Genomic DNA, 25,650 nt, shown 5'->3' with positions numbered 1-25,650 from the left:
TCTTGATCTAGTGCAAGCAAGAGACCTCGTGCTGACCTGGTCACCATGTGTGCGTCATTATGTGACGCGTAACAAACGAGTGACTGTGTATCTCTCTCGCTGGGACAGAGCACGCCTGATGGTGCTATATAATGAAGGCATCAAGCTTCCCATGCGTCGAGTGACAATAACTGTGAAGATTTTGTAGTCAACATTGAGAAACGTGATTGGCCTCCATTCCTCTGGACCAACTGGATGTATCGTGCTTAATTAGGTATCACCACAATACGGCCGTCGAGAAAACTAGCCGGGAATCCATTTCTCAAAGCAGCGGTTGATAACAGATACGAAAGGGGCACCAATATCTTCCCAGAACGTTAGATAAAACTCAGCGGGTAACCCGTCCGGCCCTGGGGCAGAGCAACGCTTCATGGAAGATGCTGCCTTTCTTTACCTCATCAGCTGATGGTCGTGCACAAGGACGGTCAGCTGCCTCACGTAGAACCTGAGGCAGCCCACTAAGCATTGTACGAGATCGTCGAGAACCAGGATCTATTTGCATAGTCGTGCACGCCATGTCTTCAAAATGCGTTACAAAGAGCGAATAATCACGCGCGGGAGGCGACGTAAAAGGAAGTGCTCTTGGGGCCGCAGAACCGAATCCATTCGAGTGTCTGAAAAGCGAGTTTCTTGCAAAGCGCAGAACTTCAGGATGTGCGCATGGATTACGTCTGCATCGCCAAGCAGCAGCTGACAAAGACGACGCTGCGATGAAGCGCTCGAAACGTCTCCGTAGCTGTCGCTGCCATGACCGCATCAGCGGAGTCAGTTGATTGATCCGAAGGGCAATACGGAGCTTCGTGACAGTATCCGCCAGTTCTTCTGACATACGTCGTCTGAGTGCATGACCTTCAACTGAACAATGCAGACGCCACTGCACCTTGAGCGCGTCCCATGACTCTATAGGTCAGATCTAGAGAGAGAGGCGCGCAAGACTCTTAACAAATTAGAGCACGAGTGAGCGTCATGTAGAACGCGGATGTCGAGGCGCCAAGGTTTTATTGATGAGGAAGCAGGGAAGCAAATTTCAAGTATGACTGGTCTGTGATCGGAAATATAAGCAGGAGGTGAAGGTAACGTTATCACATCAGACTGGGAGACATACTGAGCTAAATTGCTTGGCACATAGGCACGGTCTAACTTGCTTGATGACGCGCCGCGTCGCCACGTCCAGACAAACGAACAACAATGAAAAAGTCGATATGTATCCAGCAACGAAAAGTTCTCGACGAAGCGACGCAACTCTCGTGCGCTGCAATCATAACGTCACGGTCAGAGCCCGCAGACCTTGTTATTCCGTAGGTGATGCCTCATTTTTCCTCAGCGTAAGCCCCTGAATTCAGGGGGTCTGCCTCAGCGAACAGAATTAAACTGCGCTTTTGGCGGCAATATAGCTGCTGCTTCCCATCGCCTTGCACTTTACGTCACTGTAATTCCTTCCACTCCACATTCACAAACGCTGAAATTATTTTCACACGCAAGAGTACGCAAGTAACGGAGGCCTAAATACTTAGAAAGAGCTCGCGTGATTCCGACATATTTCCTGCAATCAATGACAGCATGTACAAGCTTTGCAACTGTATATCCTCGCATTGACTTTTCCGCAATGATCGTTTTGATGCGAAACCTTGTTTGCAAATCCTCGCGGACTTTGCTGACCGTGGCTGCTGCTGGGTGCTGCTGCTGCAGTTTCTCGCCCAATAGCTCACACACGGGACAGCACTAATATAAATAATCGACTGCTTATACACAACCGTCTGTGCTATGTGCCCCTACTGATATATGGTCCGCTCTTTCTGCGGAATCGCGCAATAATACAACAAAAGTACCTAAATATTCTCGCTGGAGTACACACACACATTTCTCGCGGTTTGGTGCGTCTGCTTAGTCATTTTGCCGAGTAAAGTGGACTGATCCTGAATAGTGTGTGATGGTAAACTGTGCTGATCATGTAGAGATGGTGTAATGAAACGCCTCCTTTCAGAAAAATAAAATAAGAAGAGAAATGAAGTAAATAACAGAAACAGGTGTTCTTGGGTACCAAGAAACAAAACACGGATCTTTCAACTCCAGCATAGAGAGCCCTTGTCGACTCCTAACTCGTGCTCAAATGACAAATGAATCGTACGTGTCGTCAATACACAGAAAGTAATGTGTGGTATACAGCCTAAATATTGTTCGATACATAGTGGCATGTGCGCAGAAGTATACACAGGCAAGCATCTTTTATTTCCTGTAAATAGCTCCCTCCCTTGCGTTCTTTCTCAGTCAAACAGCGAAACATTTCCCCTGCGGACTTGCGCACAAACGTATGCGCTGTCGTAATAATTCAGTATTATGTGTTAGAGCAGGTTGTTCAATGTACGCCACGTCTTGCGTTTGTGTTGAGGCGGGCAGGGCGTTGGTGGCAAGCGTACAACCGACAATACCATGCTCGCGCCGAACGACATTATCGACGAAACCGCACTTCAGAACACGGAAAACCATGCGGACTGATCGAGCTAGGCGCCGGCCCTTGCCATTGGGTTATGACTCTTGTCTGCAGCAAAGGGGGGTGTTGCCGGAATGCCTTCATTCGGCAACACCGAATGAAGGCATTCCGTTATCACTCACGCATTCCCTCACGTTATCATCAGGTAATTAGCGGATAACATAGAATTTGCGGAAAGGCATGCAACTGCCAACGTTTAAAACTATAGGCCCTAATAAACCAACATCTCAAAGAAGGGATGCTCTTATCTAAGGAAAGACAAATATACGCATAATTTTTTTTATTTGAAAACGATGTTGATGAGTATCGCATTTGCATCTTGTGCGTGCTTTGCTAACGCCTGTAGTAGACCTATATGGTATATTTTGTTCAGCCTATGTACAAGCTGCCGGTCATTCATTTGGTTTACAAAAGTCCTACCATCTGCTCGCTTTCCCTTTCTTTACATTTTTGTTACAGCTGCCGGAAAGGTCGATCAGCATCACATATGCGCCGACTGCAAATATAACACGACAGTCCACACAGTGTCCCGCTCCCCGTTAAAAACAACATTTTGGTGTTCAAGATGTAATGTGGCTTCAGCATCATTTTAACGAAAACAAAAAGAAACGAGAGTTAGCCGAATGGGCATTTCAGATCCGCTTCTATTGTGGAAAGGCTAGGCAGTGGGCCTGGTCAAAATTAAGCTGCTGTGTACACTGGAATATATTGAAGAGATGCTTTCCCTTGGAGTTCGCGTCCTGCACATTCAACTAATAATTATAGCGAAGCGGCTGTCCTCGCGAAACCGGAAACCCGACGCGCGCATCACTCTCTTGGAATTCGCTCTTTAGGTCAGAACTCAAAACAGCCCTCTAGGCACTTGTTGTTCGCCTAACGCGCCGAAGGGCTCGTCAACTATCGCGAGCCCTGCGTAAGTTTGACTCTACGGCGACGTTTATCATGTCGGTGCCGAGAAAGAAATCGGTGGCCACGAGGTTGGCGCAGCGCCACCAGTTCTCCCTGAACCAACGCGTCACGTGCAAGTTGACCTCCTGCGCCATCTTGCGGTTGCTCTTGAGGAAAGGCAGCTGCGCCGTCGTCTGCGCCATGGCGGACGTGGGCGTGCCGAACGTGGGCTCGCACACTTTTTCGTCCAGGAAGCTCTGCAGTGTCGACAGGTCCTTCGTGTTTGCCCAAAGGTGCTTGACGCCCAAGCCGGTGAACTCGACGCCCGGCCCGTGGTACGGGTGGTTGTAGCACAACAGCACCTTCGGGCCGAGGGACGCGCTGTCCCGACAGTCGTCCAGTATGTCGGCGAGGGGAACCCTCGTCGCGTTGCGGTACAGCAGCAGGCCTCTCAGTTCTTCGGTGATGAGCTGCACGAGGCGCACGTGGTTCTCGTGCGGCTGCGGATCTCGCTTCCGGAATCCCGTCGTGAAGCGGTGAAAGTCCAGCAGCACGGGCTCCCCGGTCTCCTCGACGAACTGGCGCACCTGCCGCAGCACGTCGCGCACGGTGAGCTGACCCTTGATGAGGTCGTGCGTGATCCAGAACTCGCCGCGGCTCTCCTGGACCCGCAGGTCGAGCGACCGGATGCCGTACAGCAGCTGGTTCAGTATGGTCTCCTCCTGGTTGAGCAGGAAGTGGTCGAAGATGGTCACGTGGTCCGGCGAAGCGATGTCGTACATGGCGGAGTTGTGCGTGCCCGGCACGAAGAGGTCGACGAAGCGCAGGTGGCCCAGCTCGCGGCAGTGCTGTCGCATCCAGCGAGGTCGCGCCCTCAGGCAGGACGTCGAGGCCACGGGGCTCTCGGGAGTCGAGAGGACCGCCCAGAAGCCCAGACACTCGTCCGTCGTCAGACTGGTCCAGTTGAAGCGAGGGAAGGGCACCGCCGTGGTGCGTCGTCCGTCGCGGCCCGCGGCGCGGTACGACTCGAGCGGATTCCAGCTGACGTTGTGCGCCGCCACGTGCGGGTCGGTGTTGAAGAGGTGCACGGAAGCGACGTCCTGAAGGTGCGAGGGCAGGCCGTACCAGTTGAGCTCCAGGAGCCTGTACTTGCCGTTCTGCTTCTGCGAAGCGGCAGTCAGGTACACTCCCCACGTGCGTCGCTCTCCTGCAGGTAAAGGTTCGTGTCGTTTTTGTTGTTAACCATAGGTATGCGACGTCATGAATTTGGCTGCTGGGGATTCTTCCCCCCATAACGCAAATTCCAGAACAATGCTTTTACTGAGGACGCAGCAAAGGGAAACGATGGAAGTGACAAAGAAAAAAAAAATGTCTCACTGTGTATTAAGAACAACAGCAAACAAAACAAATTTACAAGATGAAGGAACGCAAAAACAATAAAGAGTAATGCCGTAATAGTGGCTATGGTGTTGGGCTGCTGAGCACGAGGTCGCGGGATCAAATCCCGGCCACGGCGGCCGCATTTCGATGGGGGCGAAATGCGAAAACACCCGTGTATTTAGATTTAGGTGCACGTTAAAGAACCCCAGGTGGTCAAAATTTCCGGAGCCCTCCACTACGGCGTGCCTCATAATCAGAAAGTGGTTTTGGCACGTAGAACCCCATATTTAACAAAAAAAAAATACCGTAATACATAGAGACAGGAAGCCCAAGTATGCACAAGCCATGCTCTATATATGCGAGTACCCCTGTTACATTGCACTCGTGATAAGAAACTTCGGATCAGTATAAGGACAACAGAACACAAGAAAACGAAATTGAAATTTCGTGCGCGTGGTTTCCCAGCGTCCTTGGCTTCTTCGCGAGACACTTATCGCGCCCGCGTGTGAGTTACTCCGACTGAAAAACAGTTTCGCGCTTACTGCCAACACCACCGCTACATTTGCTCGATAACATCATATTTCTCTATGATAACATCGCGATACCCTTGGGGTTCTTTTCGGTTTGTGCCGGCATTCCGACATACTATACATACAGACAGCCACTCAAAAAGTCTTCTTGAAAGAAGACAGCCAAGCGGTGTTAGCAATTAATAATTATTGCTAGGCGTTCCGAAGCTTACGATCCCCCCCCTTTTAAATTCCGCGCACAGATTTTAAATCCATGCAATCAGCTGTCGTACATCGGTCTCAACTTTGTCTTTCAATGCTCAAGGCGATCTTTATTGAACGGTCTTCGCTAATCTCACAACAAGCTTGCACGAATGTGTGACGCCGCGTACGTTATACAGTTCTCTCTGAATGCACTACACGTTTTACTTCAAACTAACTGCCACGAAGCTATGCTGGCGTCCCCACTGTCCTGTTTCGTACACAGGACGTGTTTATTATACGCACGTACTTTTTTCTAAAAGCACGCCGGAATGTATACGCAGCCGCGCGGTCTGGTTTCCGTACATTCTTTTTCCTCGAAGATCTCCGATTAGGAAACCACGCACGCACTGCTTCCAAGGCACCGTGGCTTGTATAGGTGCAATCGTTCTGCAAACGCTGCCAGTTAACGGTCTCCGCTGCCATTTGAAAAAGCGCTGCATTGCTCCGGTATACTGAGCAGGTGAGGGTGGTTGCCACGTCATCTAGGCGCACTTTATATACGAGGCAAATCAATGAAATTCTTGAGTTGCCTGGAGGCGCGCATTTTGAGGTTCACGCTCATACCGTTTCTGCGTTCTTATATACGCTTTCTGCGATTAGCGCACTGCCATTATTAAACCATTCACGCGCTGTGGAACGCTAAGGTTCACTGGAAAAAACTGGCGTGAGGACGTAGCGAGAACCGCACGATGGTACCTTTCCATCGGTGGCGATCGATCTGCCGGGCCGATAGTTGCGCACGATTGCCGCATCACGTGGCGCATGTGTGCAACACAAAATTGACATCTCGTCGCGATCTGTTCTCCAGGCGGCGATGGTTGAGCATCGCGCTGTCGCTATACATTCGTGTGGTTTCACTGGGTTCAAAGTTTGCCGTGTCAGTATACACGAGACACAAAGTGTCAGACACGACTTATTACTTTTACATCATGCAATTTGTTACTGACGAGTGCACCAGGTGATCGTTTAGATGATTGGTGTTCCCTAAACACTGATAATCTCGCAGCACTGTAACGCAGCAAATTATAAGCGCAGGGAGACGACGAAGTAAAAAAAATAAAATACAAAAAAGCTTTCCTTTCCGCCCGCTTTCTTTTCGCCTCTGTCTCTTCCTGTTTAATTCCTGTGTTGATTTCCTTTCTTTTTCTGAGCTGACAGTGCGTCAGTAACTATCGTACACTGCATCGTTTGACGCGTCAGCGGGACACACGCGGCACGACGAGACGTATGCGACACGACCTGCGGCGCCTCCGGAAAACGGCTCCTTCGACTTTTACCACCTGTTGCAATCTGTTGGATGAGGCTGCTATAAAAACGTGCTTGCAGGAACCTCGTTAGGTGCCGTCGTTGGTGCCATTATGAACGCACGCCCGAATCGTTCCCCGCGTCTTCTGCTCGTATATGTAAGTTCGAGACTTGGTGACACACACACACACATACTGTCGCAGTATTCACAGACACGGCGGGGTATACGTATGGTTGCTGCTCACCATGCTGTTCTTGTGCGGAGACAGCGCCGGCGGCGAGCCAGAGCAGGGGGAGCAGGGAGACGCGTCGCATGGTGCTCGGAGCGGTTTTCCTCGCGGCCGCCACAGATAAGCGTCCCGCGCGCGCGCTTTCCCAGAAGCGACTTCGTCACGCAAGCGCGATTAATTGCACGCACGCGATGAGCCCGGGGGAGACGAGATCGCTCTTTTTTTGTGTTTCGTTCTGTCTCGTTTATCCCCCCCCCCCTCCCCCCCTCACTCTTGGATCGGGTGAAGCGCGCCCTCACGTTCTTCCGGCACTCGTTCTCGCGCGTGGCTTGTAACAGACGCGCGACAACAGCAGGAAAATGAAAGAAGACAGGTCCACCATGCCCGCGTGGCGATAAGCCGATTGAACGAGTGACGCGTTTTGAAAACGAAAAAGCCGCTCTCCGGGCCTCTAAGAGGGTTTGCTAAGCCCGCCCGTTTGTCGGTAACACTACAGAGGTGGCGTTCTCACGCCCGCGAAGGTGTTGTCGTGTTTTTCTGACGTTTTTTTGTTATTATTAGCGCACGCGTTTGACTGTGGTTTCGTCTAATTTGTGAGGTCACGAGCGCTCGAGCTTCTAACATTTACAGTCTATAGCTATAGGCAACACGTCTTACTTCTATGTCACCTGCCGTGGTTGCTTAGTGGCTATGGTGTTCGGCTACTAAGCACGAGGTCGCGGGATTCGAATCCCGGCCACGGCGGGCGCATCTCGATGCGGGCGAAATTCGAAAACACCCGTGTACTTAGGTTTCGGTGCACGTTAAGGAACCCCACGTGATCCAAATTTCCGGAGTCCCCCACTAGGGCGTGCCTCGTAATTAGGTCATGGTTTTTGGCATGCAAAACCCCATAATTTAAATAAAATTACTTATATGTCACCACGCTTGTTAACACTCAGAAACAAAAAGAAGAAATACTTATAATACAAAAGAAAGGAGAGAGGGCGCGATGAACCAACATGTAGAACAGCATACGCATTAGCTTATGGTTAAGGTACACGTTCGGGGTTGCCCAAACAGACTCATATAAACACAGCCATTAACATATATTTTTATGTCATTGATAATTTCAATTGTGGCTCTGCTATAGCTTAAGCTTTGTATTTCAAGCAGAACATTCGCTGTTTCTTTCGCGAAAACTGGGGCCCTAACTTTTGCAGTGAAGCACAAGGACACGCCAATTCATCAGAACGCTTATTGCGCGACAGACGCATTCTTATTACGGTGATGGCGTCTAGGGAAGTGCGATCGTCTTTGTCGGAAGTGGCTGTGAAAGGGTCTTGCAGGAGAACGCGCAAAAGTCAGAGGGCGATGTGCCACGCTCATTTTCCATCCATTCGAGCACGCTCGCCTTGTCTTTCTCGCCGAGTTTGTTCTGCACACGAGGCTGCAGCATACGCCTCGAGAAAGCGGTCCTTGCGCAAGAGCACTTCGCTACCAGGAAAAAAAAGGAACCCGCTTGGTGGAAACACTTCAAACTTGCAGCCACGTGTCCACAAAAGGTAAACCTGCCGTGGTTGCTCAGTGGCTATGGTGTTGGGCTGCTGAGCACGAGGTCGCGGGATCGAATCCCGGCCACGGCGGCCGCATTTCGATGGGGGCGAAATGCGAAAACACCCGTGTGCTTAGATTTAGGTGCACGTTAAAGAACCCCAGGTGGTCGAAATTTCCAGAGTCCTCCACTACGGCGTGCCTCAGAAAGTGGTTTTGGCACGTAAAACCCCAAATATTATTATTACAACAGGTGCGGGTGTGATGCATGAGCTATTATCGGTTCACTTCAGCAATCACGTGTGCGCGACCCCGGTTGTGTTTTTTGTGCTTCTCCTTCCTTTTCTTTTATGCACACAAGTTTGGAATAACCGAAGCCTTTATGTAACAAGGTAGTGAGCACGAGAGATAGGATCGTCCTTGCTCGAATACAAAGCCCGTGTTTTCGAACTTTATCCCCGCTTGTTTTGGCATCGAAGTCTAATTTCCGGCTTCCGGAAGTAAACAGCAGCGAAAGTTCAAAGGCAAAACTTTGATGATTGATGAAGTATACTGCCACTCCAGTGCTTGGTCCGTGTAGCGTGTGGGTCACTCCAAAGGAAACACCTGATTGGTGAAAGAGCAATTTACCTGCAACGTTTTTTGCAATGCATTTTTTTTGGCAATTTTGCAAGAAATGTGGCTGACAGAATGCATTATATAAGCAGGCGGCTACCCATAAAAATATCGTGCGTGCTTTCAGATATTAGCTGTTTCTCGATTGCGGAATACTAAATTTATGCACACTGGAATGGGGAATCCATATCGTATACACGTAGAACCTTTCATGGCATATTTGTATCCGCTGAGGATGAGACAAGATTCGCTTTTATAGCTCGAATAAAAAAAATGATCTCGTATATTTAGGTGCATGGTTAGAAACCCTAGAAGGTCGGGGGGGGGGGGGGGGTAATCTATTGCCTTCGACTACGGTGTCCCTCATATTTATTTATTTTATTTATTTGACAAAAACTGACAGCCTTACACATGCTGTTACAGGAAGTGGGTTATGAAGTGCACACTGAAGCACATATGGTAAACATATTTGCTCAACACAACAACAGCAAACAACGGGTACAGCAAACAAATAATTACGCTTAGTGAACAAAAAAAAAATGCACGTCAAATGGCGCCAAGATATAAGCGGCCACTATCACGCTTACCAAACATACAAACAAAGAACAGTACATATCACTATTTCTACTATATGAGGAGGTATGATTCCACTTTCACTACATAGTTGTCTACAGAGCCTGTTTCGGCAACTTCCAGTGACAGCGCGTTCAATATCTCTACAGATAAAAGAAACAAAGGAGAACTTGAATGTGTTGCAGCGGGTGACATATGGCCTCAGGGACGATGGGGCGGTTTCAAGTGCTCGTGTTTATCTATGCGGGCACAATCGTTATAAAGCATGAGAAGGAACGTCATTGCAGTCACTCATCGTGCGCAATCAAGAGTAGATATTCCTGCTACATTATGAAGAGCACTCACGCTATAGTGGCGAGAATACTTAGCAGGTGCCTGATTTTGGATTCTTTCCAACCGATATGTAACCTACACCTTACGAGGGTTCCAAACTATTCTACCGTACTCGAGAATTCGTATGCTGTTAGCTTGACAGAGGCAGATGGCCGCAGCCAACTTCCTTAGTGAAGAACCCGATTGTTTTGAATGCTTTAGGGCATATGTTCTCCATGTGAACGTCCCACTTTAGCCGACGTGGAATGGTTATACCTAAATATGTTATAGCGTCTGTTCGTTTTATATCACGAGCCCATCAATTTATAATCAAATGTAATCAACGACTTCTTATGGTGTCTACTAATATGATTTGTTTTATTGATGTTAATTTCTGTACCCCACGTATCGAACGATTTTATCTATAGTTACGAGTTTAGTTGATTCTGGTCATCTGTACTGCCCCACACAGATACGCACCACCTCAAGGTCGGCGAACAGCCACACTTTTGCGTCATCCTCAACGCAAGTCGCAACGCTAGCAACATATATGAGAAACAATAATGGCCCTAACACCGACCCCTGCGGTACACCTTAGTACACGTCAAGCGAAGCTAAATTAACATTATTCATGGGGACGAATTTCGCACGAATTGACATATAAGCAATATCCATGCTATTAATTTTGAGTCTATACCAATAAACCTAAGTTTCTCAATTAGTTTGAAATGTACGACTCGATTACATGCCTTCGAGAAATCAATAAATATTGCATCAGTTTGGAATCGAGAAGTAATTACTCAAGCGAAATCTTTTGTTATCTCTAAAAGTTGTCGATAGCCATTTTCTACAGCATCGTTGCCTTGGGTATGACAAATTATTTGTTCTATACACGTCGTGGTTTCTTTGCTAACGATGTGCTCCATCAAAACGCAGCAGTAATTAACTTGCTAGTGATGTGGGCCGGTATTTTACTACAAGCGTTCCCTTTCCTTCTTTAAGAATGGGGGTCACTCTAGCACATAACCAATCCGTGGGAAGTATAGCTGTTCTGAGTGACCCGGTAAAAATAATGTATAAGAAGGAAGTTAGCTGTTGCACATATTGTCTCAGACACGTAATGGATATATTATCGAGATCCGGAGCCTTCTTTGTATAGATTTTCAAAAGTAAGTTCAACAGACCTATTTCTGTTATAACAATCTCTGGAAAAATGACATCAGCCTCAGCCAAAGGCATATTTATACACTGATTGAACATAATTGTTGAACGTATTCGTATAATGCATTAATTTACGACTACTGACTCAGCAGTTTCGAGTCTACTAACGCTCTCGTCTGGTTTCGATAACTATCTTCAAAATATTTGCGGTTTGTTCTTCATAAAGCTCATTAAGGTACTCGGAAATCAATTTTTCCTTGCAATTTTAATTTCTGACTTAAATTTCGCGAGAGCTCAGCTATATCTGTGTGGTTATTGTTCTTCCTCTTTTTTTTCAGTTTCTGTTTAAATTATGTCCTGCGTCATCCAAAGGGACCTTCGCTTAGTTCTCTTGAGTTTTTTTGGTATAAAACGTTTTTGCAATTCATAATTTATTCTTTTAATTTCAACCGTAGTTCATTAGCACTGCCGAACGGACCAAGCGAAAAATCATCTACCACCTCCTCTAAATAGTTTCTTAGGGTGCAGCGGTGGCGTAGAGGTAGAACACCCGCCTCGCGTGCAAGAGATCCGTGGTTCGAATCCCGGTGCCGGCAATTTTCCACCGGATTAAAAAAAAAATCCGCGTGTTGATGAAATTGCACAAACAGGCCTGGAGTGTGGCCTAATCCCGGTGACCAGAACCGGTAACGCACTCCCTCACCAGAGCAGGATTGGCCACCCTGGTGCAGTACTTGGCCACAACCTCCTATATGAACACAACAATCAAACCCCGGCCCTCAGTCCCCAGCAGCTGCGAAGCAACTGACCACGGCGGCGGTCAGACCTGCGGCGCAGCAGAGGGTGCTAAGAATCACTGGCTCTGGACAGGCCGCCATTGGAATATGAACCTGGCAACGTTTAACGCTAGAACGTTATCTAGTGAGGCGAGTCTAGCAGTGCTATTGGAGGAATTAGAGGGCAGTAAATGGGATATAATAGGGCTCAGTGAAGTTAGGAGGCCAAAAGAAGCATATACAGTGCTAAAAAGCGGGCACGTCCTGTGCTACCGGGGCTTAGCGGAGAGAAGAGAACTAGGCGTCGGATTCCTGATTAATAAGAATATAGCTGGTAACGTACAGGAATTCTATAGCATTAACGAGAGGGTGGCAGGTCTTGTTGTGAAACTTAATAAGAGGAACAAAATGAAGATTGTACAGGCCTACGCCCCAACATCCAGTCATGATGACCAGGAAGTCGAAAGCTTCTATGAAGACGTGGAATCGGCGATGGGTAGAGTGAAAACTAAATACACTATACTAATGGGCGACTTTAATGCCAAGGTAGGCAAGAAGCAGGCTGGAGACAAGGCCGTGGGGGAATATGGCATAGGCACTAGGAATATCAGGGGAGAGTTATTAGTAGAGTTTGCGGAACAGAATAATATGAGGATAATGAATACCTTCTTCCGCAAGCGGGATAGCCGAAAGTGGACGTGGAGGAGCCCGAACGGCGAGACTAGAAATGAAATAGACTTCATACTCTGCGCTAACCCTGGCATCGTACAAGATGTGGACGTGCTCGGCAAGGTGCGCTGCAGTGACCACAGGATGGTAAGAACTCGAATTAGCCTAGACCTGAGAAGGGAACGGAAGAAGCTAGTACATAAGAAGCCGATCAATGAGTTAGCGGTAAGAGGGAAAATAGAGGAATTCCAGATCAAGCTACAGAACAGGTATTCGGCTTTAACTCAAGAAGAGGACCGTAGTGTTGAAGCAATGAACGACAATCTTGTGGGCATCATTAAGGAGTGTGCAATGGAAGTCGGTGGTAACTCCGTTAGGCAGGATACCAGTAAACTATCGCAGGAGACGAAAGATCTGATCAAGAAACGCCAATGTATGAAAGCCTCTAACCCTACAGCTAGAATAGAACTGGCAAAACTTTCGAAGTTAATCAACAAGCGTAAGACAGCTGACATAAGGAAGTATAATATGGATAGAATTGAACATGCTCTCAGGAACGGAGGAAGCGTAAACACAGTGAAGAAGAAACTGGGAATTGGCAAGAATCAGATGTATGCGTTAAGAGACAAAGCCGGCAATATCATTACTAATATGGATGAGATAGTTCAAGTGGCTGAGGAGTTCTATAAGGATTTATACAGTACCAGTGGCACCCACGACAATAATGGAAGAGAAAATAGTCTAGACGAATTCGAAATCCCACAGGTAACGCCGGAAGAAGTAAAGAAAGCATTGGGAGATATGCAAAGGGTGAAGGCAGCTGGGGAGGATCAGGTAACAGCAGATTTGTTGAAGGATGGTGGGCAGATTGTTCTACAGAAACTGGCCACCCTGTATACGCAATGCCTCATAACGTCGAGCGTACCGGAATCTTGGAAAAACGCTAACATAATCCTAATCCATAAGAAAGGGGACGCCAAAGACTTGAAAAATTATAGACCGATAAGCTTGCTGTCTGTTGCCTACAAAGTATTTACTAAGGTAATCGCAAATAGAATCAGGAACACCTTAGACTTCTGTCAACCAAAGGACCAGGCAGGATTCCGTAAAGGCTACTCAACAATAGACCATATTCACACTATCAATCAGGTTATAGAGAAATGTGCGGAATATAACCAACCCTTATATATAGCTTTCATTGATTACGAGAAAGCATTTGATTCTGTCGAAACCTCTGCAGTCATGCAGGCATTACGGAATCAGGGTGTAGATGAGCCGTATGTAAAACTACTGAAAGATATCTATAGCGGCTCCACAGCCACTGTAGTCCTCCATAAAGAAAGCAACAAAATCCCAATAAAGAAAGGCGTCAGGCAGGGAGATACGATCTCTCCAATGCTATTCACAGCGTCTTTACAGGAGGTATTCAGAGACCTGGATTGGGAATACCTGGAGAATGGAGAATAATGGAGAATACCTTAGTAACTTGCGATTCGCTGATGATATTGCCTTGCTTAGTAAATCAGGGGACCAACTGCAATGCATGCTCACTGACCTCGAGAGGCAAAGCAGAAGTGTGGGTCTAAAAATTAATCTGCAGAAAACTAAAGTAATGTTTAACAGTCTCGGAAGAGAACAGCAATTTACAATAGGCAGCGAGGCACTGGAAGTCGTAAGGGAATACATTTACTTAGGGCAGGTAGTGACTGCGGATCCGGATCATGAGAGGGAAATCATCAGAAGAATAAGAATGGGCTGGGGTGCGTTTGGCAGGCATTCTCAGATCATGAACAGCAGGTTGCCATTATCCCTCAAGAGAAAAGTGTATAATAGCTGTGTCTTACCAGTACTCACCTACGGGGCAGAAACCTGGAGGCTTACGAAAAGGGCTCTACTCAAATTGAGGACGACGCAACGAGCTATGGAAAGAAGAATGATAGGTGTAACATTAAGGGATAAGAAAAGAGCAGATTGGGTGAGGGAAGAAACGCGAGTTAATGACATCTTAGTTGAAATCAAGAAAAAGAAATGGGCATGGGCAGGACATGTAATGAGGAGGGAAGATAACCGATGGTCATTAAGGGTTACGGACTGGATTCCAAGGGAAGGGAAGCGTAGCAGGGGGCGGCAGAAAGTTAGGCGGGCGGATGAGATTAAGAAGTTTGCAGGGACGGCATGGCCACAATTAGTACATGGCCGGGGTTGTTGGAGAAATATGGGAGAGGCCTTTTCCCTGCAGTGGGCGTGACCAGGCTGCTGCTGATGATGATGATGCCCTCATCAGCAGCTCCGTTGTCGTCTTTAATTGGTATACGCAAACATTTATCGTTACCAGTGGTGCTAATGTTTAAGTTAGGAATAGCCAGCACAAAAAATTTATGATCCGAGACACCTTCTTCTATGCTAGTATCCATTGATAACGATCCTGACATGGGAGCCAGAGCCAGCACTGAAGAAGTAGTCCCTGTACACGTTCCGGTTTTTTGACAATTTGGGATAATGAAAAACATAACATTATATGTAACAGTTGCTCGCAGCTGTGCTTTTCTTTTGTACCAACGGCGAGTTGTTCCCAGTTTGTGTCATATAAGTTAAAACCACCTGTTAATAGCATCTTAGTACGATAATTAGTTTTATATTGTGCAAGTAATCATGCACGCGTGGCAGATGTTCCTCAGGCGCTCTTGAAAATCTGGAGGAGGAGGAAATAACTTTAATGTGTCCTGAGGAACCCCTCCCCACCCACTCTTGGTCTAGTGGGCGGCAGGGGTCGCGGGCCGCACCCACGTTGGGACGGGAAGCCCGTGAGCCTCCGCCCTTTCGTGAGCCCTCTGGACGGCCCGGAGCTGGGTCTGGTGGTCGTCGCTTTGCAGGGCGTCCACCCAGTCTTCTTCTTTAGTGAACACGGTGCCGCTTAACGCGGAGCATTGCCAAAGCATGTGCGCTAGCGAGCAGTAAGATTCGCCACAATCCGGACATTGCGGCTCTACTTCTGGTGAATAACGGCTCAGTCTGCCTCTCGAGGGGAACGACCCTGTCTGAAGCATCCTGAATATCGATGACTGTGGTCTAGTGAGTTTAGCGTGGGGGAGTGGGAAGGTCCTCCTCGACAGCTGATAGTGTGTTGTTATTTCGTTGAAGGTGAGCAGCGGGTCTCGGTGCTCCCCTCCCTCCCCGCCACCTCGCTCGCCACGATCGCCGCGGTGCGTGAGTCCTCGCGCGCGTCCGTGCGCCAGCTCGTTGGCGTTGGGAAATTCGGGGTGCACGTCGGCCCCCATGTGGGCTGGAAACCATTTGACGAGGTGCTGACCCGCGGCTCCCTCGCTGCCGAGGACGGCCGCCGCTTCCCGGGATATCGAGCCCGAGGCGAATGCTCTTGCCGCCGCTCGCGAATCTGTGTATACGTAAGGACGTTCGGGGTCTCTCATTGCCATGGCTATTGCCACCTGTTCGGCCACTTCGGACGTTACCCCCTTGACCGATGCTGCGTTAATTATTGTGCCATCCCAGCGTACCGAGACGGCCGCGTACCGGTCTGGAGATAACCCCTATTAAGAGTGAGTAGTCATTAAGCTTAACGAAACACCAGGTACTCTCTTGTTTTGCTATGCCAGTTTCTCGCCGTACATGTTGGCGATTTTTCATCGCTATAGCCACTCAGCGCCCGTTTCGTTCAGTGCACAGCAATGTGTGCGAGAGCGGCACTGCATTTCTGAATCCTGGATTTCTGGACGGAGCCAAGTTTCAGCAAGTATAATAACAACCGGACAATGCAGTAGTGTTATTTCCTCTATTTATCGGTTTTATTAACACTGCTACGGGAACAGAGAACATTTTCGTCACACCAGTAGGGTGAATCGTTACTACGCGTAACAGCGTCTCCCTGTACCGGTCTTACAGCGATTCCCTTATTTCCCCCGATAATCCCATACATACAGTTATTATTCACCTTCGGTTTGTAAAGTACCACGGTCACGTTTTCACCGTTGGCACCTTTGGCTGACCGCCACACCTTTCTGCACTTTTCGCGAATGTCCACCGAGTAATCTTCCTATATAAATATGTTACTGCTTTTCAACTTCAAAGCATTGTGCAAAACTGATTAATGTTTCTGTAAAATTATAAAAGCGTAAGATAACTGGACGCTCTTAGTTTTCTTTTTAGGTCAAGCTTTGTGAACACGCTGTGAACGTACCTCGATGCCCAGAATGCTATTGATGACGTCATTTGACAGTTTTTGTTCGAGTGACACTTTATCTTCACGAGCAGTTTTCTTCGAACCATAGATAACGATATTTCTGCGACTGCGATTCTCTAAGTTAATTTTTTTTGTTAATTTGGTTGACCACTGTGCGCACTGCACTGACTTGCTACACACCCGTCAACTTTTCATGATACTGCTCTAATGTAGGCAATGCTGGTTCCACTTTTGATAGCCTACGCTGCACACTCTGCAGTCCGTTTTCTAAAGAAGCCAATGAAGTCTTAATTGCAGTGACCATTTAGAAGGTTTGGTCTAACTTATCCCTACCGGGATTCTCCTCGACATCACCGCTAACTTGCGAGTAAAAAAGAAAGAAGTAAGTGGGTGACATGAAACGACTTGCATCAATATTTATTTATTTATTTATTTATCAATACTGCAATCCCCATTGGGGATTTTAGCAGGGTGGGAAACAATACATATGTAAGAATACTATAGTATAGGCAACGAAAACAATACAAGTCAGGTTAACGGAGCTTAAACATAGCAGTGGCGCAGCAAGAAAACAAATTGTTACTCAATACTTGAAACAAACGCCGAAAGGGATGATTTTAAAACTTGGTCATTGGTTAGATGATTCCATTCAACGATTGTTCGAGGAAAGAAGGAATACTTAAAACAATTATTACGTGTACTAAATGGGGTTATTGTTCGGCTATGTCGCTGTCTAGTAGCATAACCAGATGAAAAAGTAATTATTCCCGTGAGATCTGTCTTATAATGACCGTTAATAAGTTGAAAAAGAAATTTTAGTCGTGATACACGAGTTCTTTGCATTAATGGTGGCAGGTTTGCTTTTGTTAAGAGGTATGTCACTGAAGTGCGTCCGAAGTTGTTATAAATGAAACGAGCTGCTTTTCTTTGCACCATTTCTATCTTGTTAGTGCCAGTTTTAGTAAAAGGGTCCCAAATTACACATGCATAGTCTAGCATCGGTAAAACTACAGCTTTATATGCGAGTAGGCGTACAGTGGGAGTAGAAAGTTTCAAAGCCCTTCTTAAAAAATAAAGCTTGCGGTTAGCATTAGATACTACATATTCAAGGTGCTTAGCCCAAGTGAGGTCATTTGTGATCCAGAGTCCTAGATACTTATAATGTGTTACTTCGGAAATATTTATGTTAGTAATACCATATGGAAACGTTATATAGCAGACACAGTGGACTCAGCAGCATTATAAGGCCTATACTGTAAAATAACTTGCACCCTCTTTCACTTTCTAGGGTGTAAATTATTTTACATTGTACAGAACTACTTCTTTGCGCACTTGGCAAATGAACATTTATCGCTAGCCTCGGCAAAGAAGAGCACGAAATTTAGCATCGTGCGCCGGCCGCTGCCACCGAGCCCGCTGATCTTGCCGCGCTGCTGTTTTCGGTTTTTGTGTGGTTCCCACGATGTCGCCGGTGTCATTCGCATACCAAAGGGACGATCTGGTCGAAATGCTGCTTGTATCTTTTCCATGTGACGTGATGGCGTCAGCGAAGGTGTTAGCCGGACAATCGGACGAGGCATCACGGATTCGTAGAAGGTTGATGAGCCGTATCAATCCAAGCGCGACATAAGTGTTCCATCGTTCGGTCTGCGTACATCCACGAACACTTGGACAAAGGAGAGCACGAGATTGAGCATTGTGCGCCAGGCCCACTGATACACCGATAGTACAGCTTCAAAGCGTTGTTTTCCAATCAACTGTCTTATTCCAAGGTGCGAACAATGCTTGTGTGAATGTTGTTTCCCGGAACCCGCGCTTGCCTCACGAAGAAAATGAATCCGCCGAAAAGAGGTGGTGCACGTTCACTTATTGGCTGGAAATGAACAGGCGTGTTTGGAGCGGCGTAGCACCTTGTAACTCATTACCTGACATTTCCATGTACCGACCTTCAATACATAACCTGTCAAAGATAAATGCACTTCTTCGACGTCACGAGCTCGAAAAAAAAAATGTGTTTGCTTGCGAGGCAACGTTGCGAGGAGTCTACGTGGCAATGTCTTTCATGAGCATATATACGGACGGACGATTGTTATGTAACCGGGTGGTAGCCGATACCACCAAGCACACGACTTTTACCTTTATTCTGCGTTTTTATGTCCATGTTTAAATGTCCATGTTTCTTGTTGACAAGCCGTGAAACCTAATTTTTTTTCTTTAAAAAATAAGGTATTTTCACTATGTCTGTTGCCTACCTTTTCACCACAAATACTCTCCTACCCCATCTTTTACTATTCTTCAATATAGATTCAATAACTTATCATCTGTTATCTTTAATGCACAAGCTCTCACGCAGGGTAACTACGTACTCAGTTACCTCTGCATGGGCACCTCGGCATACTAACAAATTGAGTTTGATGGCTTCTGCGCTATTTCCACTCGCCACGAAAGTATAGTATTGGTTGGCAAATTTTCTTCAATAACAGCATGTTCTGGGAAATCCTGACCTGTCTTCGAAGAGTAGTGAAAAGCTCTTTTAATTATCAAAAAAATTTTCTCTTTTGATGTCATTTTTTGGTTGTTAGATATAGTTCCATGTAAATGTCTTCTTCTCTATTGCACCTACTGATGCACCGTTTCCTCCTCTCTGACATTATGTTTAACACCATTTTCCCTGCCGTTGTTCACACTGTTAACATCATATTTATCAGTTAGTTTCGTAATTCTCTTACTCCACCTGTTAGTCGATGTTCTTATACAAAGACAATCAATGTCCAATGCATTGCGGCGACTATAGAGGATTGTGCGCTGACCGTGCAGACGGTACTGGAACGCTGTCCCAATCGATCATCGGCCCAGAAAGCTTTGGTGGCGCTTTTCTGTTTTTTGAAAACGACTGGCATGCACGGGCGCCTTTGACCGAATGTCGGCTCCCGCGTACACATTCACCGCCTTCCTTTTTCTCTCTTCTTTCTATTCCCCTTCCCCAGAGCAGGGCAGCTAACCATAGACGCTTTTCTGGTTAACATCCTTACCCGCGCTCTTTCTTACCTTTTGCGCCACAGCTAGAGTTGCATCTGCGAATACCGCAGAAGCTTCAGCCATCGCGCTAGCTATTAAAACTAAGGACGCTCTGGAACAATCGTCGATAACTCTTACAGATTCCCAAGTCGCTTGTAGACTATTCCTCACCGGGAGGCTACCACACAGCACCACTCACCTATTAGGATCCAACCTAACGCAGAAACACATGATCATCTGATGCCCGGGTCACGCAGGACTCGAGGGCGATGAGAGAGCGGACGGCGCAGCTCGTGCTTTTGTCAACCGAGCGGTCAACCACTCTGACGAAAACCCCTTTTTACCACGAGACATACTTGAGCACCAGCGGCGCGAGCGAAGAAAGTACAGTCCACCACACCCTGACCTATCCACGCAGGACTCTTATGACTGGCGCCGAATACAGACGCACACATTTCCAAACCTTTATTTGAAAAATGTCATTCACTCAATGCTGTACAGCGTTCGCTGTCCTTGGTGCGGAGGCCGGCCAACTCTCGCCCACATTACGTGGGACTGCCAGAACAGGCCACCCAAAATTAATACACCAAAAATAGCCGGCAAACTTTCCGGAAGGGAGCAGTGGGAGACTTGGCTCGCCAGCGAGGATCGGGAGATGCAACTAGCGCCCCTCGACCAAGCACGGCGGACCGCTCAAGCCAGTGGGGCCCTGGACTAGGGGCTCTACCCACTCGCTTTCTGCATTTCTTTTTCTTTTAAATAAACGTTATGATATATATATATATATATATATATATATATATATATATATATATATATATATATAATTACCTTTTCTCTCTATCGGCCAGTCTATTTTATTTCGTATTCTTCAGTCGTTTTTGAAAGCAAATTTTGCTCCGAGGTTCTCGTACTTTGAAGGACGCTAGCCTATGTTTTTCCTTTCGAAACTATGAAACTAATATTCCAACAGTCATTTTATTTAGAGACAAAACTGAGTTTTCATATGTAAGTGCGGGAACCATGACTTCTTTCCACGCGCCTCGCACTTCGTCACACTTACCACTTCCCCACTGCGCTATACAATCAATCAATCAATCAATCAATCAATCAATCAATCAATCAATCAATCAATCAATCAATCAATCAATCAATCAATCAATCGCAGGAACAACGTGCCCAGGAACAACCCCAAAGTCTGAGTGCTAGCGCACGCATAAATTAAAATCCCCCCCCCAAAAAAAAAACAAGAACGCTGCAGGGAAATATAATATATAAGTAACAATGAATAAAAAGAACAATTGTGAAAAGAAGAGAGTAGATACAGCAAAGCGCAATGTAAATGCAAAATGAAAAGGAGGAGAAGGGCAATTAAACAATGCATAAAACTATGACAAACAAGGCAAAGCTCGGAAAGGAACGACGACAGCGAGTTATGAAAAATACCAAGATCATGAAAATAAGCGTTATAAAGACACTTCTGTGGACGGTTGCGTGTTATTGATGACAGGCCGGGACATATGAAGGGTCTGTGATCTCTGGTGATATTGTGCGGAATACGAAGCATGATGCAAATGAGGAGTTCGAGATGGGTGACGATAGCGGGAAGCAGTTCGAAGAGAAACTCCTTCACGAAACAACAACAGCAGCCACAATTAACAGTTCCTTTATTTTTCATCGTGAAGATGAGGAACGCTGGGAGAAAAAGCTGAGAAGCAGCTTGACTAGCTCCGGCCTCCCGGAAAATACACTTTGTACAGCATACCGAAGTCAGTAAAAATGTTCGTAAAAACTTGTGGCGTAATGAAGCGTTGTATAGCGAAAGAAAATGATTTAAACACTTATCATAAGCAGTCAAGATCGCTTTCTTTAAATATTCCGTTCCAATCAAAATTTCTAAATTTCTGTTGGAAAGTTTTCAATGTGTGAAGCGTTATTTCTTGAAAGGGTGCCGCCGGTTGTGTTTTCGTTGCTCTTAGTGCATTATTATGTAAACATGGATTACACACTATTATGATCGCTGAGGTCTGTACTCATAACACCTGCCTGTAAACCAGAAGGCTGTATATTTGTTATGAACAGATCAAGTTTGCAAAGGATTTGTGTATTACTACTATACATTTTTCAGCACATACCTGCTGCGCATAAAGACGCCAAGTGAGGCGACTGCCAGGTATGACTCCAGTGGGTTTACGTGCCGCTCTTCAACCTATTCGACGCCAACATGGGTCACCGGACATCTGCCACCAGGCGCGTTCCGCTCTTCAATAAACCGCTTTGATTGCAACCTGCGTCACTGAGTATGTGTCACTTGGTGTGTGCCATCTTTAAGAACAATCATCGTACAAAACATATCGACAATTACCCACCAACCGTAAGACAGTTTGCGAATAGCATTAAGGTGTCCAATCGTCTCTAAACGATGGACGCACCGCGAGTTTTTCACTCCGGCGAAGAAATGTTGCTGCTCTGTTACGAAGTGGGCCGATCCCGAAAGCAGTTCAATGTTGCACGGCGTCTTCGTAGCGTTATCGGCTGCGAGTAAAATGGACATGGGGAACGTAGGCCTGCGGCGAAAGCGGTGCAGTCCAACACAGCGTCTCAAAGGATATTTCCAAACTAGAATCCATTCAGAAAAAAGCTGTTAGATTTATTTATGGCCGTTACGACCGTATGTTTTCACCGTCATCCCACGCACACGCTTTATCACTGGACCCGTTGCCGTTTCGTCGCACGTGTGACCGCCTAATCCTGCTGCACAAAATCGTTCACGGATCGGCTAACATTGAAGCGCCTATCTCGCTAACCACACCTACTGCGCCAGTAACCCGACGTATTCACCCACCTCTGCTATGTCTCTAAATGGGATAGCAGTATTTGTAAATAATAAATAAATAAATAAATAAATAAATAAATAAATAAATAAATAAATAAATAAATAAATAAATAAAAGCGTTAGCGGCCTCAAGGCTGAGTGGGAGCAACTGGCATGTTCTCGCTTGTGACGCACAGGGAAGACAGTGGCGAGTCTGCGGCCTAATGTAAACTGCCGGGCCTTCGCTCATGCCATGAGACGTGGCGCATGCGCAGGTCGTCTCAAAGATGCGGCTGGCGCTAAAGGTATATGCGTGCGATCGTAACGGTTGGAGCATCGGGTTGCTGTAGTGGGAGCGAGTCAAACGTTCGATCGCACTTTCGGACACTTGAACTTTTTTTCTCGTTATTGAAAAGGCCCGAAACGATGCGAGACGGGAACGTACGCCTACCACAATGTGCCTGGCGCGAGGCAAAGAATGCTTCGCATTAAAACGCCGTCGACTTGCGGGAGTTGCGCTGAATGCAGTAAGATCAACAGCTTCACTTGAAAGGGGGGAACTGAGGCTTGTAAATGATGGGCAATATTGTGAGAGGAGTGAATATTTTGTATTTTTTTTTAGCGCCGAAGCTCTTCACTACTGCAGTTCGCTCCAGAAGTGAATTTATGGAGTCTGCAATATGTGGCCTTCAGTCGGAACGCCTCCTATCGCTAAGCTTTGTCGCTCCTTTATACCTGGCAGCGCCGCAAGACCGCACATTGGGGCCATACGATTCCTCGTTTCAATCCCCTCTGCCAATTTTTTTTTATGTTTGGTTTCGTTTCCTTAGCAGGCAGGAGGATGTTTTCGCACTTCTGGAGACGCTTGTCTTCTACGCATTACGTTATTTTTTTTGCTCTTTACGAGGAAGCTTTAACGCATCTAAATACATGAAAACGGAGAAACGGTTTTTCTCTGCAACCACTGCACCAAATTTGATGAGGTCTGTCGCATTTAAAATAAAAAATAAAATGTAATTACTGCACGAAGCGTATCATTAATAGGGCTGTGAATTTTTATAAGATTGTTGAAAATTGCAAAATTTAAAGAACTGAGTACTTATTCTATTTATTTATTTATTTATTTATTTATTTATTTACCCTCAGAGCCTTTCGGCATTAAAGAGGGAAACCCTAATATACGACGTTTACAACTATAAGTACTTCAGCAAGAAAAAAGCTATATCACAATTCTGTAAACGGCACCTAGTAATGCATCTATAGAGCGAACAAAATCGATGTATTATACACAGCGTTGAAGTATACCACTAAGTTGTGAGAGTAGGACTTTTGCTGAACCCTTGTAAACGTCGTAACACCTGCAGGTCGGCTGTAAATTGATATATCAAATTTTGTCCGCTCACATATACATATGTATAACCTTCAAATAGGCACCACTCATCTGACCCGGACAAGGCTTTGAAACAACATTCGTACTGAGTTTGCTGTGGTGTTCCGCGTGCGTGTTTTCGCTGTTGAATCCGCGGGGACGTCGGCCGTTCAAGGCCACTTGTGCGGAGCGTGGCGACGCACGGCGGCCGCATTTCGATGGGGGCGAAATGCGAAAACACCCGTGTACTTAGATTTAGGTGCACGTTAAAGAACCCCAGGTGGTCAAAATTTCCGGAGTCCCCCACTACGGCCTGCATCATAATCAGAAAGTGGTTTTGGAACGTAAAACCCGATAATCTAATTTTTTTTTGGCGACGCTTTGATGATATGCGAAAGAAGTGTGAGCTTAGAGCCGTGACGTTTAACGATAGCAAGCTGGCAGCCCCCTATTGCACTCATGGCGGGAAACCGCAACGGGAGCGTCGGTTTACTAGCGTGACATCACGGCCCTGCGACCGTGCCTTTTGTTATCAAGATTTTGAGGTCATGTCTCGTGTTTGACGGCGAGAAACCGGGAGACAGATGAGGGCGTCGAGGGTCAGGCGTAATCTCGCCGCTGTTTCAAACAATCAGTCACACTTCAGGACCATCTCTGGGTGTCGGCTGACGAGGATCCTTTGCGGGATGTAGCTGGCCGGTATACCGAAAGAAAAGCGGGAATGGTTTGTGACCGCACGAAAACCCACAAAGCCGGAGCGACCTGACGCAAAAAGTGTAAACTCTCTCCAATTCAGCAGACTGAATGTCACTCTTTCGTGTTGACGACGTTGGAACTTTCTGGAGGAGAACGCTATGGTATGGCGCATTTTCCGCTGCTATGGCACTGCGCGGTTTGATGTTAGGCAAAAGCTGTTCAGTGAACCAGCTTTCGAAGCGTGGCCCACCCATTTCATTGCGGTAGTTAGCAGTTCCTTTCACTGCTCGGAAAACGAGGCACGCAGCAATTAAGAAGCCACCCTCGCTACCAGCGTGCAAAGGGATCAGCCTGCCACCCTTGCCGCTTGGTGCGCAAAACACTGTTGTCAAATTTTGCCGAAAAGCATCTTCCCGCGTGGTGACGTTCACGTCCACCCATGCATTTTCCTTTGTGTGGCCGGCGTTGACCCGAGTTTCGTCAAGGTAGTATATCGGTCTGCAAGAACAAAGAAACAATAAAAAATAATTGAAGTAGGTCTGCAAACACCGCATTTCCGCAAGATAGGAGAAGCAATGAGACAATCGGAACTGTTCAGCTAATATGGTCAAACAATGCGCCGGGGCCTTTTTTTTGTGCTACCCAACAAACAAGGCATATCGTTTAAGCATCATAAAAACGCTTGCGAGGTGAGTGCCGCGAGCAGCATTGCTACCGTCGAAATGTGATGATGCATGACGTGAGGCCGCAAAAAAACAGCGGCGTTTTTTGTAACTGTTACTTTAATGCGTGTTCCACTGAAATAATGTATGCGCAGAACTGGCGAGCAAGAACGCTTGTTTGATTCGAAACGCGAGCACCGAAAGCTT

The 25,650-nt window shown here is 46.7% G+C and overlaps 1 protein-coding gene and 1 long non-coding RNA gene across 2 annotated transcripts; one reads left to right on the top strand and one right to left on the bottom strand.

The window, feature by feature from the left end:
* Positions 1-1,051: 1,051 nt before the first annotated feature.
* LOC135898864 (uncharacterized) lies at positions 1,052-7,252 on the bottom strand. The gene is made up of 2 exons (XM_065428078.1): positions 7,062-7,252; positions 1,052-4,625 (listed from the first exon to the last, which is right to left on the bottom strand). The coding sequence occupies exons 1-2, from the start codon at positions 7,129-7,131 to the stop codon at positions 3,424-3,426; spliced, it is 1,272 nt and encodes a 423-aa protein (XP_065284150.1). The 5' UTR covers positions 7,132-7,252; the 3' UTR covers positions 1,052-3,423.
* LOC135898922 (uncharacterized) lies at positions 4,497-22,192 on the top strand. Its single transcript, XR_010563458.1, has 2 exons — positions 4,497-4,637; positions 22,030-22,192. It is a non-coding gene; the product is annotated as an uncharacterized lncRNA (long non-coding RNA).
* Positions 22,193-25,650: the final 3,458 nt, after the last annotated feature.

The sequence above is a fragment of the Dermacentor albipictus genome, chromosome 1, assembly GCF_038994185.2.
Source record: "Dermacentor albipictus isolate Rhodes 1998 colony chromosome 1, USDA_Dalb.pri_finalv2, whole genome shotgun sequence".
Taxonomy (NCBI): domain Eukaryota; kingdom Metazoa; phylum Arthropoda; class Arachnida; order Ixodida; family Ixodidae; genus Dermacentor; species Dermacentor albipictus.
Note: the sequence above shows the minus strand (reverse complement) of the source record. Positions and strands in the feature narration are given on the sequence as shown.

Coding starts and splice junctions, on each gene's coding strand:
- LOC135898864 (XM_065428078.1), bottom strand. CDS start 7,131: ATGCGACGCGTCTCCCTGCTCCCCCTGCTCTGGCTCGCCGCCGGCGCT. Junction 4,626..7,061: donor CTCCGCACAAGAACAGCATG/GTGAGCAGCAAC, acceptor CTTTACCTGCAG/GAGAGCGACGCACGTGGGGA.